Here is a 15,442-nt window from a genome sequence, read left to right on the forward strand (position 1 = left end):
TCTGTTCTTGGTCTCAAGGTTGTTTATTGTTTCTTATCTATAATATTCTTTCTCCAACGTGCCAAGGTCTGTCTAGCAGCTTGGGTTGAGGCACACTGCCCACCTCAGAGGCAGTGTTGTCTTTTTATACCCAAAACTATGTGTACACTATTTACAATAACTTCCCAATACCTATCACCTATGTGAGACAGTGAACTTCTCCTCTAAACCAATCTAAAAGTGCCAACATCACTCAGAAGATGGTGGCTAGGAAGAAGGAGGAAAAAGGACAAGCCACATCCAAATTCCTCCATCTTGAGACCCCCGAGCTGTCATTTTCAAAACCTCAAAAATCTATTTTTCACCTGGTGACAAACTACCTATTATTCTACTTAAACTCTTTTGACTTGTAATTCTTCATATTAAGATTGGTGATTGTTTTTTCCAAGGGCTAAATCAAAGGCACAGGCATCTTGGGCTCTGTGCCAAAGTCTCTGAGCCCCCGGGCAGCGGCTTGAGCCCTCCAGGGCAGGCAGAGGAATTTCCTGGGTTCTGATAGTTTGCTGCTTTCTGGAACTAAGGGAGGTCCCGCTGGTAGAAGCCTTCTGGTTTTTGCTCAGAAGCAATAGTGGCCAAAGAGCACTAATGTGGTTCCTCACATCCTGCTCCCTTCTCAGGGCTCAGCTTCTCAGTGTGGGCTAGAGGGGCTTAGTGTGTTTTTACTCTTAGATGCCTTGAGCAACAGGTGATGGACTAGAGGGGCTTTTTGTGTGGCTTTGTAGCAGAGGAGAACGCTGCAGGCTTTTTTTGGCATCATCTGTAGAGAAGGTGTGGTTCTGTGCATGAACTCACAAAGCAGCCCAGGGCACTGCTATTGTGATGTCAGCGGCCGCATGGCAGCGTTGTCAGGCAGAGTTGCTGTGCCGAGGCCCGGAAGGGCTCAGTGTGCAGAGCAGCTCTGCGGCACGCTCACTGCAGGGGAACCTGCTGATCGACGAGGTCTCTGCCAGCAGGACTCTGAGGTTTTTTGTTTTCTGCCTACAGGCTTTGTCCCTTGCAGATTGAGCAGCACTGCTCCAGCCATGGAGGGAGTGTGTGCTGCAGCTTTCACGGCTTTTACCGTGGCTTATTCCGGGTACTTTTTCACCCACCTGGCACGTAAGTAGACGTTTTTGTTCAGTGCAGCATATGGAAACCCAAATGCCACAAAGAGGCCTTCAGCTGGGTAACGCCCCTGCCCACAGCTCCAGCTAAGAAGGGCGTGTCTCTAGCCAGTGGGGCATGGGCAGCATTTGTGATGTAGCCTGCGGGGATTCCGCTCCTGCCGTGCCACGGCCTGTGGCAATGGAGTCTGGAGTCTCCTCAGTTTGCTGGCTCAAGCAAGACAACTTCCAGGATGGGAAGACTGGGAGAGCTTGGCAGGAGTCCTTGTAAAAGCTGTGCACTGCTCTCCAGGACTGAGGCAAAGTCCCTCAGTTCAAGGCTTCTTGTCTGCATTCCCTCATCCCAGCATTTGCCTTTGGAACTTGACACTTCCTGCGCGCTAAAAGAGCCATTTGTTCTGTGATGAAATCACAGAATGAGCTTGGTAAAGGCCTCTGAGATGGACATTTTTGAGGAGTTCTTGTATGCTCCCACACACAGCAGCTGTTCCTGTGCTGTGTCATGATAGGACTGCCACCATGGCTCAGAGGGACTTGGGTGAAGCCTCCCTGGGGAAAGGTTTTCAGTAAGCTCATGGCAATTGCTGCATACAGTGTCTTGAGCAGACTGAAATACAGCAAAGAGAGGAGCTGTAGCCGCTGCTTGGTGAGGTGGGGCAGAAGCAATGACTGTTAGAGAACCACTTGTAGACTTAGTCTCAAGTTTCTATGGGTTGAGTGGCCAAAGAGGAGACAAGGTAGACACCAGGCAGTATTTTGTGCTGCTGTTGTCTTGCTTGCTGTGTGCCACAAGGGATGCTGCTGGAGTGGTGTAGTGAAAGCAGAATGCTCTGTCTTTGGGTTGACTTTGGGGTGGGCATGGCCAGCACAGGCAGTTTTCTTAGAGCATCTGGTTCTTTTTCCCTTGTGTGTTGCAGGTCACATCAGCCGTGCCTGGAGAGAATCTGCTCTTTGGGTGAGTGGCAAAGGAGCCTCTGGCCTTGGTAGCATTTGGCAATTGCGGAGCAAGCTGTGAGCTGGGCCTGTTGCAGTCCGGTGCCAGCCTGGCTGGATGAATGAAAGTCCAGTCCAGGCCCTTTGCAGCAACAGCAGCAGCAGGAGGACCCAGGGCTGTTTTCTCCAGTTCCTTTCCAGAACTTTTAAGCAGCTGAAAGTGGTGGCTGCCATGATGGAATTTCTCCTGTACAAGAGAGCGCAGTCCCATCCAGCTGGCCCATTTTACTTGAGTCTGAGCACCTTAGAATCCCATTTCTCTGCAGATGCTTTCTCCTGAGTGCATCTGGGTCTAGAGCTGAATATAAAGGACGCTGCTGTCTGTCTGCAGAGCCCAGAGGGAACCTCGGAGCCTCCAGTGGCTGTGTGTCTTCCTGAAGAAGAGGCCCAAGGGGAGGAAGATGCCCAGCAAAGTGTACCTGCTGCCACTGCAGGGCCTGAGCATGCAGCATCAGTAAGTGGCAGCTCTGGGCAGTCCTGTGGCTGGAGCAAAGCATAGCTGCAAGTTTCTGATCAGACAGCACCTCCCGTGCCTGGCTGAAGATGCTGAGGGCTGGAATCTTTCCTGCCCTTCCCGCAGGCAGTGAGGCCTGGAACTTGGAAGTTCAGGGATCACCTTCCTACTGTTCTGAAAGAGGCTGTGAATTTGTCTTAGCAAGAGACAGGAGGTAGCATTAGGATGTCTTGGCATGCTGCTGGGGTACAAGTGAGGCCCTTGGTGGCCAGTGGCTGTGCAGGCTCCCTGTCCCCAGTGAAGAGAGCAGTGCAAAGGTGCAGTTCAGAAGCTTGCAGGATATGAGGAGACACTGTCCCCAGGAGGGACCTGGCCCTGCGCAGACAGCAGCTGTCAGTAGCTAAAGGAACAGCTGAGATGCAGCGGGGCCTGTAGCTGAATATAGGTGAGGTGGTGAATGCCAGGTTCTTTCCTGTCCCTCATGCTGCTGTGTGTCCCCAGAGCAGAAGGGCAGCGTCAGCACCTGCTCTGGCTGCCTCTGCACGCGAGGAAGAGGCTGAAGAGGAGGAAGGTGCTCATGAACCTGCCCCTGCTGTCAGCCCAGGCCCAGAGCAAACATCATCAGTAAGTGCCTGCTTTGGTTAGCAGTGAGTGTGGTGTCATTTTGTCCATGGTGTAAAAGCAGCCTTTGGATTTTGGGCCTTGAGCTGGAGAAGCGGGCTGCAAAAGCTGAGAGGTGAAGAGCCCTGGCTGTGGCCAGCAGCATCTTCCCAGGGGCTTGCATTTGAAATGGGATGGCAGGGGCACCTCTGCCAGGCACATTTGTGACCTCACTCATTTCTTTTCCCAGAGCTCCACCTCCTCTGTCCTGGCACCTGCAGGAGCTGCAGCAGAAGGCTCTGAAGGAGCCTCCAGTCCCCAAGCTGGCAAGTGCAGCGGGAGCAGCTCGTGCATCTGGAGCACCAGTAGCTCCTCTGGCAGCAGAGAGCAGCTGGGAGAGAGGACAGAGGACAAGTGCCTGGCCATGCTGAGTACGTCCTTTGTGATCCTTGTCTGCTGGAGCAGTGCCCTGTGTGTGCGTGTGTCGGCATGAGCTGTCCCAGCTCCTGTTCCTCCTCAGCTGAGTGCCAGCTCCTGAGGCCTCCACACAGGACCCGTTGTTGTGCTTTGAGGTGGTGAGGGGTCACCGGGGTGTTGCTCCTGCCTCTGAGAGCAGCTCAGCCTGGCTTGGCTTTGCCTGAGCTTCCCTGGAGGCAAAAGGCAAACCAGAGATTGTTTCTGGCTGAGCAGGAGGCCGTGACCCAGGCAATGAGTAGGCGCTCAAGGAGCTCCTGTGGGGCACGGCCAAGGTCATCTTCAGAACTCGGCCTGTCCTAAAGGCTGAGGCACCTCATTCCTAAGGCCCAGCACAGTAGGTTGGAACATGAGCTGCTGCTCCTGAAAGGCAGAAGGCCATTGTTTAGGCAAAATTGTCCTGCTCAAAGCTGCAGATTGTGCTTCTGCTGGAAGCACTTTGCAATATTCTTGCTGTCCTGCAAAGGGCAGCTGTTGAGAACAATTGATTCCAGGAGCCAGGATGCCTTTGATGATTGCAAGGATTAAAGCTTTGCTTGAAGGTCACAGAGTGTTGATTGCCAAGACCAGCAAGGTTTTGTTATTCCTGCTGCCCTTAACATTTCTAGACAACAACCAGTTCTCTTGCTTACAGCTTTCTGATCCCTGCATCCTCTGACTGTTTCTGCACGTGCTTAGATTTTAGTTTAGACGTCTAGTTTGGTGCAGGCCATCTGTGCTGCAGGGCTGCTCGTCTTGCTGCTGTTGTTTCTGAGGTGGTGGTGGTGGTGGTGGTGCAGTGGTGTTGTTGTTGGCCGACTGCCTGAGTTGAAAGGGCCCAGAGTGGCAGAGAGTGGGGCTGCCTTTCTGATCTGCTGCAGGGTGGGATCTCTTTTGAAGTGAGCATCTTTCCTTGGGATTTTTCCAGAGATGCTGGTGAGCGAGGGAGATCCTGAGGCTGAATACACAGAGCTGGAAACCATTGGCAAAGGGTGAGTGCAGCCACAGTTCCTTCTTCAAAGGCAGGGCCTGTGCATTTTGCTGGTGTCACATCTCCCCAGAGCGACGTCAGGCAAGCTCCAAAGCTGTTCAGACACTGCGTTAGGATGATGCCTGATGATCTCTCAGTACTGGTCAGCATTTACAGCTGTGGTCCGAAGGCATGGCGGCAAAGACACCTGGACACTGGCAATGTCTTTTCTGCGGCAAAGAGCAGCACCTGGCAGATCTCCATTCCCTCAAGTCTGTTGCACCTGATTGCCGCTCTTCCTAGGAGAGAGCATTTTTGCATGTCTCAAAAGACTACAGAATGGGTGGGAATGAAAGGAGGAGAAACTTTGTTGCCTCAGAGGTCAAGTCAGCAGCTGACAGCTGTCAGGGAACAGCTCTGGGTAACATTTCTTTCCAGTATTTTGCTGAAACCAAGATTCAGTGGTCTGGATGGCCACCACCTAGCCTAGCAGCCAAAAGCAGAAATGAAAGAAGCAGCTCTCTTTTGTAGCTGAGGTGGCAAAAGACAAAGCTTCAGGGCAATGGCCAGTGCCAATGCACTCCAGAGGAAAAGGCATCATCTGGCTGATGGCAGAACCCTGGTGGATCCTGTGGGGTTTAGGCCTTTCCTGCAAAGGATCCACCAAGCTGTTCCCTTTGAAAGCCGGCTCTGCTGACTGGAAATGGGACTGATTTGCAACATTTTCCCTGTGAGAAGCCAAATGTACAAGAAGTCTCCAGAAAAGCAGAGTCCTCCAGGTGTCTGGGGCACCGAAGAGAAGCAGCTGAGAAGAGCTCTGGACTCAGAACGCCGCTGTCCAAGGATCCAGTGTTTTGAGGACTTCTCCATTTGTGTGTGCAGCAATGGAAGCCTTTCCCTGCTCTGGCTGTGGCTGCAGCTGTGGCTGGGCACTAACTTCCTTGCAAGCTGGAGAAGGGATCTGTGTCTGGAGGCTTTCCTGCAATGGCTGTTCCGTGGCCTCAGGCTTCTCAGAAGGCCTCAGTAGTGGTGTTTGATTTTGGCAGACAGGCTCCAGGGAGAAGTGGGAGAAGGCCCAACTGGCAAGTTCCTGGAAAAATCCCACACATGTACAGATAGAGAAAGAGAAAAGGGGGGAAAGACCCACACGAGAATCTGTCCTATTCCATTTACTGTTTGCCCCAGGACTTATTTGCCATTGGACTGCAGTGTCTTGCAGTGGCAGGGACTAAAGGACTTCTTCTTTCTCCGCTGCTGTTTTGTTTCTAGGGGTTTCGGCACGGTGTGCATGGCAGTGGAGACTGCCACAGGAGAAGAGGTAAGCGCCAAGCAGCGCCGCAGCTTCTGCAGCTCTCGAGTGCCCTCCCCTCTGCTGTGAGCTGTGGCTGAGCTTTGGGTGGCCAGGAGAGCTTTGCTGCAAAGGCAGATGAAGTGCAGAGCAGTGTCCGCCCTGCCAAATAGAGTGGGGACAGATTTTGTCCTTCTCAGCTGCCCCTGGGAATGCAAGGAGGCCAGAGGAGGACACGCTGGCTGGGTCTTAGTGCCCAGGTGGTGTCTCAGAGCATGGCACTGCTCTTTGGGGCTGCAGGGTTCCTGAGTTCTCTTTTCTGGCTGTTAGCAAATAGATGGGAATCGTGCTGATAGTTCTGTAGGCACCTGCAGTGCTGCCCTTGGAACTGTGCTTAGACAGAGTGGTCTGCAAGGAGTCTCTCAAGGGCCTAAGCCCTGCTCATAGCCCGGTGTATATCCCTAGAAGATCATGGCCTGGGTTATTTCGTTTTACAGTCAGGCAGTAATTGCAAAAGTCAGTGGTGTGAAGAAAAGTATTTGAGTGGAGCAGAATGAAAATTCCTGGAGTGAGGAAATGCTAGGATTGTGGTTTTTGGAGGTGTCCTTAATGATGTTTTCATCATTGTGGCATTTTTTCTGTGAAGTATGTAGGGTTGTATATCTTAGGAGGAATAGCCCTCAGGATGTTTTTAGGACAGCATTTTATCTGCCACATCTCTAACTGTTTGCTTTGTTGTTGTGCCATGGAGAATGCCAGTGACTGCTGGAGTAATGATCCAATCCCCTAGAAGTGCCAATGGTTTGCCAGCAGTTTTGCTCCATTTTTACTGGCACAAAATGGCTTTCTGCTTGTAAGAGGTGTGTGAATGAGCATGGGGATGATAAAGTAAGGCCACGGGAGAAGACTGGCCCTGGGCACAGTGAGTGTTGTTAGACGTCTGAGGTGGAGAGCTTAGAGCGTGTTTCTGCCAGGTTTCCAAGGCAGAGGCTATGTGGCTCTGTGTCCTGGGAGGTGCCCGAGCAGGCGGTCTGATGTCCTGTCACAAGGCAGCTTGGCCCAGCCCAGCACTATCATCCCATAATCACTGTCTCCATGTTGCCCTTGTGGTCCTGTGCCACGGACTTCTTTGGTTCATGGTTTTCCATGTCGTTTTAGGTGGCCATAAAGAAAATTAGTCTCCTGCAAGAGAGCAGCAGCGAACTGTGCCTGAATGAAATCCAGGTCATGCGTGGCAATAAGCACGCCAACCTTGTCAACTATGTAGACAGGTGAGTGGTTCTGCTGTTCTGCTGTGAAAGGTCATTCACATCCTGCAAGCCAGAGGTTCAAGCACTCCTTTGGTGGATGGCAGAGGATGGAGCTGTTCATTCCTGTTTCTGGGCTGATCTACAGTGTCTTGGGAGGAGATTGCATTGGGGCTGCATTACTCTTTCCTGGCATACCAAGTTTGAAGGGCGCTTTCAAAGGCCAGACTTGGCCCTATCTTACTGAGCCAACAGCCTCAAAGTTCCTGTGCTCTCTCCCCATGGTTTTGTTGGCTTTGGGCTTGGATTTTTTCCCCATGGGTCTGAAGTGTTGCCGAAGCACTGCAGATTGTATTTCCCTTGGCCTGTTCGTTGGTGTGGATAGCAAGCAGTGTTTTAGACTGCCCAGAGTTCAAGGCCTGTAGAGCGTAGTGAATGACTGCTCACTTCCTCCTGTCTTCCTCTGAGAGAGACACAGAAACAAGAATCCATCAGGTGGTGTGAGTGCACACCACACCTTCATCTCCAGGCTGTTGTTTCCTCCTTTCAGCTACCTGCTGGACGAGGAACTCTGGCTCGTGATGGAATACATGGACGGAGGTTCCTTACACGATGTCATCAGGGAGACTCGTCTGGCAGAAGGAGAGATAGCAGCTGTCTCTCGGGAGGTAAGGGATAGTGCCTGTGCTTCCCATGCCTTGGTCGGGATGGTCCTTCCAAATGGGTGACAAGGAGAGGAGAGATTTCATCTTCTGAGCCTCCTTGCTGCCTTTCTCTTATGACTGGCAGTAGCAAGAGCATCTGAAGTGCCTGCCAGTGTCCCTGCCCTTCTTCTAGTGTGTTTGTGTTTGCCTCTCTAAACACTTGCCTGGAGCCTGTGTGTGCTGCATTCCTTCCCTGGACGGGCAAAGTTGCTGGTGGCACAATGTAAAATAAGTGGCACAGACAAAGATACACACTGGGCTGTCATGGAGCTCAGCCTCCAAGAGAGCCTTGCACCAAAGGGGTGTTCGCAAAAGCATCCACTCTTGTCTGGCTGGAGAGAGCACAGCCACTGCAGCAGTGCTGCTTCAGTCTGTGGTTGCAGGGCAGTGGCCGGAGGAACAATTGTCCTTTCTCTTTCAGAAGCACACACACCCTCACTTAGAAAGGCACTGCTGTCCTTGTGTTGGAGCAGCAAGCTCTTGCCCTTGCCAGCAGCCTGTCGTGCCATGGCTCAGCATGGCCCAGGAATGTTGCAGTGTTGCAGATGTGCCACTTCCCCGCTTGTGGGATGAAATCCACTTAGGCTGGTGTTTCTTTTTCCTCTCTCAGTGCCTGCAAGGCCTGGATTTCCTTCACTCCAAGCAAGTGATCCACCGGGACGTCAAAAGCCACAACATTCTCCTGGGTCTGGACGGATCCGTCAAGTTGGGTGGGTGTTGTTGGCCAGGCTCAGCTCTGGCAGGCTGCGGTGTGGGGCTGCCTTTGGGTGACTGCCGGTTCCCTGCAGTGGTGCCTGTGGCAGTCCAGGCTGCCCTGATACAAGTGCAGAGCAGAGCCCCAAGGTGCAGGGAGGTGTTGCTGGGAACAAGGGCTCAGGAGTGCCTTTGGCTTGTGCGTGTGTCCCTTCCCAAGCAAGGCACTTACAGTCTAATAGCTTCAGGGCACTAAAAGCCACTGCCTGAAAGCTGGGGCTTTTGCTAACTGGCCAATTCGGTATTTCCTCGGCTGCAGGCCAGAGGAATGGCAGCATGGCCCCTTGCTGGCAGCCGGGTTCCACGCTGCCCTCTTGGACATTGGTACAGCGGGGATTTCTTTGTTTTGCTTTCCTCATTCACGCTGGCCTGTTTTTTCTCCTCAGCTGATTTTGGCCTTGCTGCTCAGCTGACCGCTGAGCAGAGCAAACGGAGATCAGCTGTTGGGACCACTTACTGGATGGCGCCAGAAATCTTCACCAGGAAGCTCTATGGCCCCAAAGTGGACATCTGGTCCTTTGGCATTGTGGGGATCGAGATGGTGGAAGGGGCGCCTCCTTACCGGATGAAAACCTCCCGCACGGTGCGCTGCAACTGCTCTCAGATACTGCTGACACCCAAACACAATCTGCTCCCATTCTTCTGCCTGGCAAGCTTGCTAACACCTGGAAATGAGAGGTGCCAGGCTGCATAGTCTCTCGTGCTCCTTGTCCAGATCGTCCCCTTGCCATTTCAGTGCACGAACCGCACAAAAAATGGTGATGCCTTTTGCTTGACGGAAGCTTTGACAAAAGGGCAAAGCTGGGCTTTTAGTCCCCATCAGCCAGTGAAATCAGGGGTGAAGGCAAGAGCCTTTGCCTATTGGACTGGCTATGGCTGCCTGTGGCTTTGTGTTCTTTCAGTAGGGGTAGGAAAGGTATCTGCCAGGCTCTGGCAGGGAGTAAAGTGCCACGGGAGAGTGGAGCCTGTGCCGTGGGGTGTGTGTGAGCAGTTTGGGGTGCGAAGGAGACAGGTAGAGCCTGGCATTTCCTTCTTCTCTAGGTTCAAGAGCTGATCAGCAGCGGGGGCAGGCCAAAGCTGCAGAAGCCCAGGCAGCAGTCGGCGTGGTTGCGAGACTTTCTGCACTGCTGCCTGGAGAGGGACGAGGACAGGCGCTGGTCTGCCCAGGAACTGCTGCAGGTAAAAGGCAAAGCGGCTGCAGGCTGCGCCAGCTGCCCGCTGCCAGGGGCTCCTCATCTGCTCAAGTCCAAGGCGTCTGATGGGGCCCGCTCCTAAGAATCTCCCCTCTGGGGGCTTGCAAAGGAAAACAAAGGAGAATCCTGGCCTAGGATGCCTTGGAAGGAGCCTTTCAAGGTCACCTAGACCAAATCTCCTTAAGCTGAAGACATCTGGAGTCACGGATTTGTGGGATTGGGTGCCATTTTGCCTCATGTAGCAAGGTCCTGGATGTGGAGACAGTGGTGCCCAGAATGCCCTCCTTTTCTTCTTTCTGTATCTTTCTGGTAGCCAGAGAAAGCCTGTTTCAGCCTGTGAGGAAAGTACAAGTTCATGTTTTTCTTTTTCTCTTTGGGCAGCATCCGTTTGTAACATCAGCCAAGCCGACCTCCGAGCTGACGCCTCTGATCATGGCCACGCAGCAGTTTATGGCCAACAGGAGATACTAGCCCTGGAAGAGGCCATTGTTGTTGTTTGCAGTTTGTAGTTTGTAGTTTGTAGATTATAGCTCGTAGTTTGTAGTTTCTAGATTATAGCTCATAGTTCGTAGTCTCTTTATTCGAATAGGCAAAATAAATACTATAATAAATAAAACCTTCACTGTGCTGGAAGCTTCCCTTTGTTCTCACCCTGTGAATAAGCTCTAAATTTGCTTCTGAATGCTCAGGTGTTTCTTCGATGTGGGAAGACACATGGATGGGGATTTGTGGCATGGTTTGGAAACGTGCAAAGGTCTTCTTCCTTCAGTGCCTGCAGGCCACAAGCTCTTGTGGAGATAGAGGCATTGCAGCTGTGGCTAGAGGAGCAGAGTAGGGCAGAATGGAGCAGAGCAGTGGTGTCACTGCTGAGGAGGCTGCTGTGGCTGTGGGCAGAGGGGGAGGGAGCCGGGCTTCTCCAGGGGCTCAGGCGCAGGTGAGTGTCCAGCGGGAAGGCAAGTTCTGCCACGGGAACCAAGGCCAACATGAGGGAGCGAAAACTTGTGCAGTTGGGACCTGCCTGAGCCACTGTGGAGGCCTGTGGGCCTGCTAGGGCACTTCCTGGGGCTGTGGCCTGGAAGAATGTCCCCTAGACTTTAACCTTTCCCATGGTCTCCTGTTTATCGTTTCAATATACATTTGATACCGTGATTATTGAAAATCATTTACTTTGCTATGTTTGGTGGTAACTGATGGTATATTTGACTAGCATTTAAATTTAAATTTTGGTTGCACAATATTTCCCAGTTTTCATGTTCTTCCCCCACTTCCCTGAACCCATTGTCCCTGGGAAGGACAGGCCAGGAGATGGAACCTGCTCAAGAGCAAGCAAAGGCGAGCCACCAGCCATCTGCCATCTCCCCTCCTCTTCTGACCCCTTGTCAGGATGGCACCGGCCATGGCGTCCTGGATTCTACCCTAACCCACTTTCTGACTGCCCTCAACCCTGCCCCTGCTTTCCTCTTGTATTAGCAGACTCCCATTTTTGCTGCAATACATATTTCAGAGGTCAGAGCTACAATAGAAGTTGAGAATAAAACAGCTGGAGGACCGACTCTGTTGCCCCCACAGGAGTTCTGTGCCCTGCACCACCGGAACGTTCCCCCATTCTAGTCCCCCATGAAACCTTTTCTTTTGACATGTGTGTTTGCTGAAGGCCACGCGGGAAAGGTGTCACCCCAAGTCTTTTGGCTTTGATTTTCTGTTCTCTTCTGTTTTGTGGGTAAGTGAAAGGGAATGAAGTGGCGGGGAGCCATCTGGGAGTCAGGGCCCGAGAAGTGAGGGAAAATGAAAATTGTATTTACTTATTGTTTGCTTATGTCTGCAATATCAACCCACCTGTTCATTTTAATTCCCAAGTTTAGTTAAAATCTACTAAGTATTGTGTTGGTTTTAGGTATAAGAAGATATTATTTTTACTATGATTGTTATACCTTTCATTTTAAATAAAACAAAAAAGGGGGAGTGTGGGGGTTTGTCCTGGAGGGCACGGGCCAAAAATGACCACACAGCCACACATCAGACAACAATGACCAACACCAAGGCTCAGGAGAAGAGAAGCCACAACGGATTGTCCCAGTCTCTCTGCAAGGCTCTCAAGTCCCTGGGCCTTACCCAGGTCGGCAGAGAGTGGGGGGGGTAGCCCCACCACGGCCGACTGCGGGGAGACACTCTCTGTGCCCCGAGGGTGCTGAGGGCACTCAGGCTGGTTGCCTTCGCTGCAGCAGAGACGACCGAGACGTCGGTGGAAGAGGAAAGGGGCCGACTCCCAGCAGGGGGTATTCCAAGGTTTTATTAAGGAGTCCCGAGGGAGCTCCTATACCTCAGGGGGTTCCTCCTGCCGAGAGCGCTGGGGGATGTTCGGGGCTCACATTTAAAGGGGGGAGGAAACTAACATAGATAAAATCCTACTGACCAATAGGTATCTCTGGGGGATGGGTGCTGGGGGGACAGACATACAAAACAGCGTATGGGGCAGGACTTGGGGGGTTGACCCTTGGCCCCTGGCTAATCACTCGACAACTTGGACCGAAACTTCTAGGTAGGGGGCTGGGATGTCGAGGTGACTGGCAGAGAGCCAGGGTGGGGGTTTTGGAGATCTTATCCCAGGAAAGGGATAACACAAGTAGAGGGAAGAGGAGGGGGGGGGTATAGTCTGGGATAAACCATTTGGGAAAAACATGGGGATACAAGACAAACTACTTCAAAGTATTACAAAATATAAGAACGCACTACAACAACGGATGACAGCCAGAAAACTTATGGTGAGCTGATCATGAAGTGGAGAGGACTCTGGGGCCAACTGGGAGTGGCCATGCAGATCAACAGCCTGTCTGAACCCGTCAGGGCACAGGGAAAACAGGTGATGGCTTTGGGATGGGCACCCAAAGCTGCCAACACTATCCCCCAATGCACCATCCAGCACCAAGAGAAGACTTGCTGAATTTTATCAGTATTTCATCCAATTACTCTTTTTTTTTGTTTGTTTTTTCTTTTGGCTAGTTTCAACTTCTGTCCATAGTCCTCTCATTCCTTTGAGATTTCTACCTCTGCTTTTCTTCGCACCTTCCCCTCCCTGATTGTCAGCTGAGCTATTTACAGATGGCTTTTCTCACCCACCTGGTACCTGATGTGTGTGCCAGCACCAAAATAATTCTCCTTATTTTGCCCCTAACTGCCTTCTCTTTGGGGCACTGTCACAGCTGGCAAAGCTTCAGTCTTTCACATGTGTTTTTTGGCCAGTAAGTGGGTAAGGGCTGGCAAAGCAACTTCCTAAGGCATCCAGAGCAATGCACTGCAAGCCAGACCTGTTCTCTGAAAGGACTTCAGAATTCCCACCATGGAACTGAGGCACTGTTGACAGAGCACTAGACTGTGAAAGGCTTTGAAAGGGGATAGGAAGCTCAGCTTGCAAATGAGACCAAGAGGAGGTAGGGTCAAGAGATGTGGTGGCCACACATCCCGAGGTAAATAGCCTTTGGCTTTCCTGGGGCCTTCCCCCACATGGGGCTGCCACTCACCTGGCCATTTAGGAGCTGGGTTAGGGGCTCCAGACACAGGTGTGGAGCCTTTGGTGTGCCAGGGATCAGCGGCCACAGCTGGGCTGGGATGCAGGCCTGGGGGTGTGGGGCGTGCAGAGTAGGGCATGGCCTCAGCAGAGCAAGGCTTGATCTGCCCCTTTCCCCACCTACAAGCGCCTGAAAGGGCTTGAGCCAGCAATGTCCTCCAGTGTCTCACAACAAGGTTTCCAGGTTCCTGTGCTTCTTGGCTGTCAAGACTCCAGAGATTTGTGGCTGGATATTAAGAAACTTGCACATTTGCTTCCCTCCCAAAGAGGCATCCTGAGCGTTGTTTTTTCTTTCTAAGGCCTTCCCTCCTTTCTATGTCCTCTTCTTGAGATAGTCCAGGGAAAGCCTCTCCTCTCTCCCCTTCTCCACCACAATGGAGGGGGACAATGGAAAAACCAATCTATGAGAAGCTGAGAATGTTAGAGTTATAATGTAGTGAGGGGAAAAAAAAAAGCAGCAGTAGACGACAATAGGAAGAAAATTGTGCGAAAGAGGTAATGGCTTAAGCAAGAAAGGTGCAGTGTCACACGGGGCCCCTGGAGCAAAGACAGGATGGCCAGGGCTTCCAGCATGGTTCTGATGGTAGATGGGGGCTGCTGGTGCTGCCGGGAGCTGCTCTGGCCCTGCAGTGGCAGTTTGCTGCTCCCTCTCTGCGGCAGTGCTGGTGGCAGTGGCGATGGTGATGGGTGTCTGTCTCTCCCTGCGGAGCTCTGCTTGGCACTGCCGCTGCCATCAGTCCGCCACGCCGGGCGTGTCCGTGGCAATGGGATCTGCCGCTTTGCTGCCTCTTCCTCCCAGCCTGCTGGGCTGCACTTGGCTTGGCTGCACTCCCTTTGGGCTTGGCTGAACTCGCTTGGTATCAGTGTGAACACTCTGGCTTGCCTTGTTCTGCTGGAGAAGAAAAACAGTCGCACATGCCCCCCGGCCCTGATGGTTTCAGCTGTGTGTCAGAGCTGTCATTTCAGTGCCACCCATCTCAGCCCTGTGTCCAAAAAATTACTGAGGAAGGACAAAAGTGGGGGGAAAAAATGGTGGTGGTGCTTTGGTGCCAAGGCCTCTCTGCTAGAGTGAGTCAGAGAGAAGGATCCTCCTTGCATTTCCTGTCATGGCGTTTCCCTGCTGAAATCACAGCCACGGCTGTGATGTAAAATGCTTTGAATAAATAGTGCTGAAAGACACATGGCCTTGTCTCTGTACCTAGGAGGAAACTCTAAATGTCATTGAAGTCGTGCTTCTCCCTGTTTGCTCTTGGAATCTCTGCTGGTCAGAGTGACCCTGAGATGCGTTAGAAAGTCTCTTTCCCCAGCCCGGCAGTTGATGAAGGAGTGGGAACTCTTCTGTTCTTGGTCTCAAGGTTGTTTATTGTTTCTTATCTATAATATTCTTTCTCCAACGTGCCAAGGTCTGTCTAGCAGCTTGGGTTGAGGCACACTGCCCACCTCAGAGGCAGTGTTGTCTTTTTATACCCAAAACTATGTGTACACTATTTACAATAACTTCCCAATACCTATCACCTATGTGAGACAGTGAACTTCTCCTCTAAACCAATCTAAAAGTGCCAACATCACTCAGAAGATGGTGGCTAGGAAGAAGGAGGAAAAAGGACAAGGCACATCCAAATTCCTCCATCTTGAGACCCCCGAGCTGTCATTTTCAAAACCTCAAAAATCTATTTTTCACCTGGTGACAAACTACCTATTATTCTACTTAAACTCTTTTGACTTGTAATTCTTCATATTAAGATTGGTGATTGTTTTTTCCAAGGGCTAAATCAAAGGCACAGGCATCTTGGGCTCTGTGCCAAAGTCTCTGAGCCCCCGGGCAGCGGCTTGAGCCCTCCAGGGCAGGCAGAGGAATTTCCTGGGTTCTGATAGTTTGCTGCTTTCTGGAACTAAGGGAGGTCCCGCTGGAAGAAGCCTTCTGGTTTTTGCTCAGAAGCAATAGTGGCCAAAGAGCACTAATGTGGTTCCTCACATCCTGCTCCCTTCTCAGGGCTCAGCTTCTCAGTGTGGGCTAGAGGGGCTTAGTGTGTTTTTACTCTTAGATGCCTTGAGCAACAGGTGATGGACTAGGAGGGCT

The 15,442-nt window shown here is 51.8% G+C and overlaps 1 protein-coding gene across 1 annotated transcript; it reads left to right on the forward strand.

Annotated features, from left to right (window-relative positions):
• The first annotated feature begins 1,061 nt into the window (after positions 1-1,061).
• On the forward strand, positions 1,062-10,268 carry LOC129133185 (serine/threonine-protein kinase PAK 3-like). The gene is made up of 12 exons (XM_077172171.1): positions 1,062-1,137; positions 2,060-2,097; positions 2,467-2,589; positions 3,440-3,620; positions 4,571-4,634; positions 5,882-5,930; positions 7,059-7,171; positions 7,698-7,815; positions 8,462-8,561; positions 8,991-9,187; positions 9,646-9,783; positions 10,179-10,268. Exons 1-12 carry the CDS (start codon positions 1,062-1,064, stop codon positions 10,266-10,268), a joined length of 1,287 nt encoding a protein of 428 aa, XP_077028286.1.
• The last annotated feature ends 5,174 nt before the right edge of the window (positions 10,269-15,442 follow it).

This window comes from Agelaius phoeniceus, chromosome Z, assembly GCF_051311805.1.
Source record: "Agelaius phoeniceus isolate bAgePho1 chromosome Z, bAgePho1.hap1, whole genome shotgun sequence".
Lineage (NCBI taxonomy): Eukaryota > Metazoa > Chordata > Aves > Passeriformes > Icteridae > Agelaius > Agelaius phoeniceus.

Coding starts and splice junctions, on each gene's coding strand:
- LOC129133185 (XM_077172171.1), top strand. CDS start 1,062: ATGGAGGGAGTGTGTGCTGCAGCTTTCACGGCTTTTACCGTGGCTTAT. Junction 1,138..2,059: donor CTTTTTCACCCACCTGGCAC/GTAAGTAGACGT, acceptor TGTGTGTTGCAG/GTCACATCAGCCGTGCCTGG. Junction 9,784..10,178: donor CTGCCCAGGAACTGCTGCAG/GTAAAAGGCAAA, acceptor CTCTTTGGGCAG/CATCCGTTTGTAACATCAGC.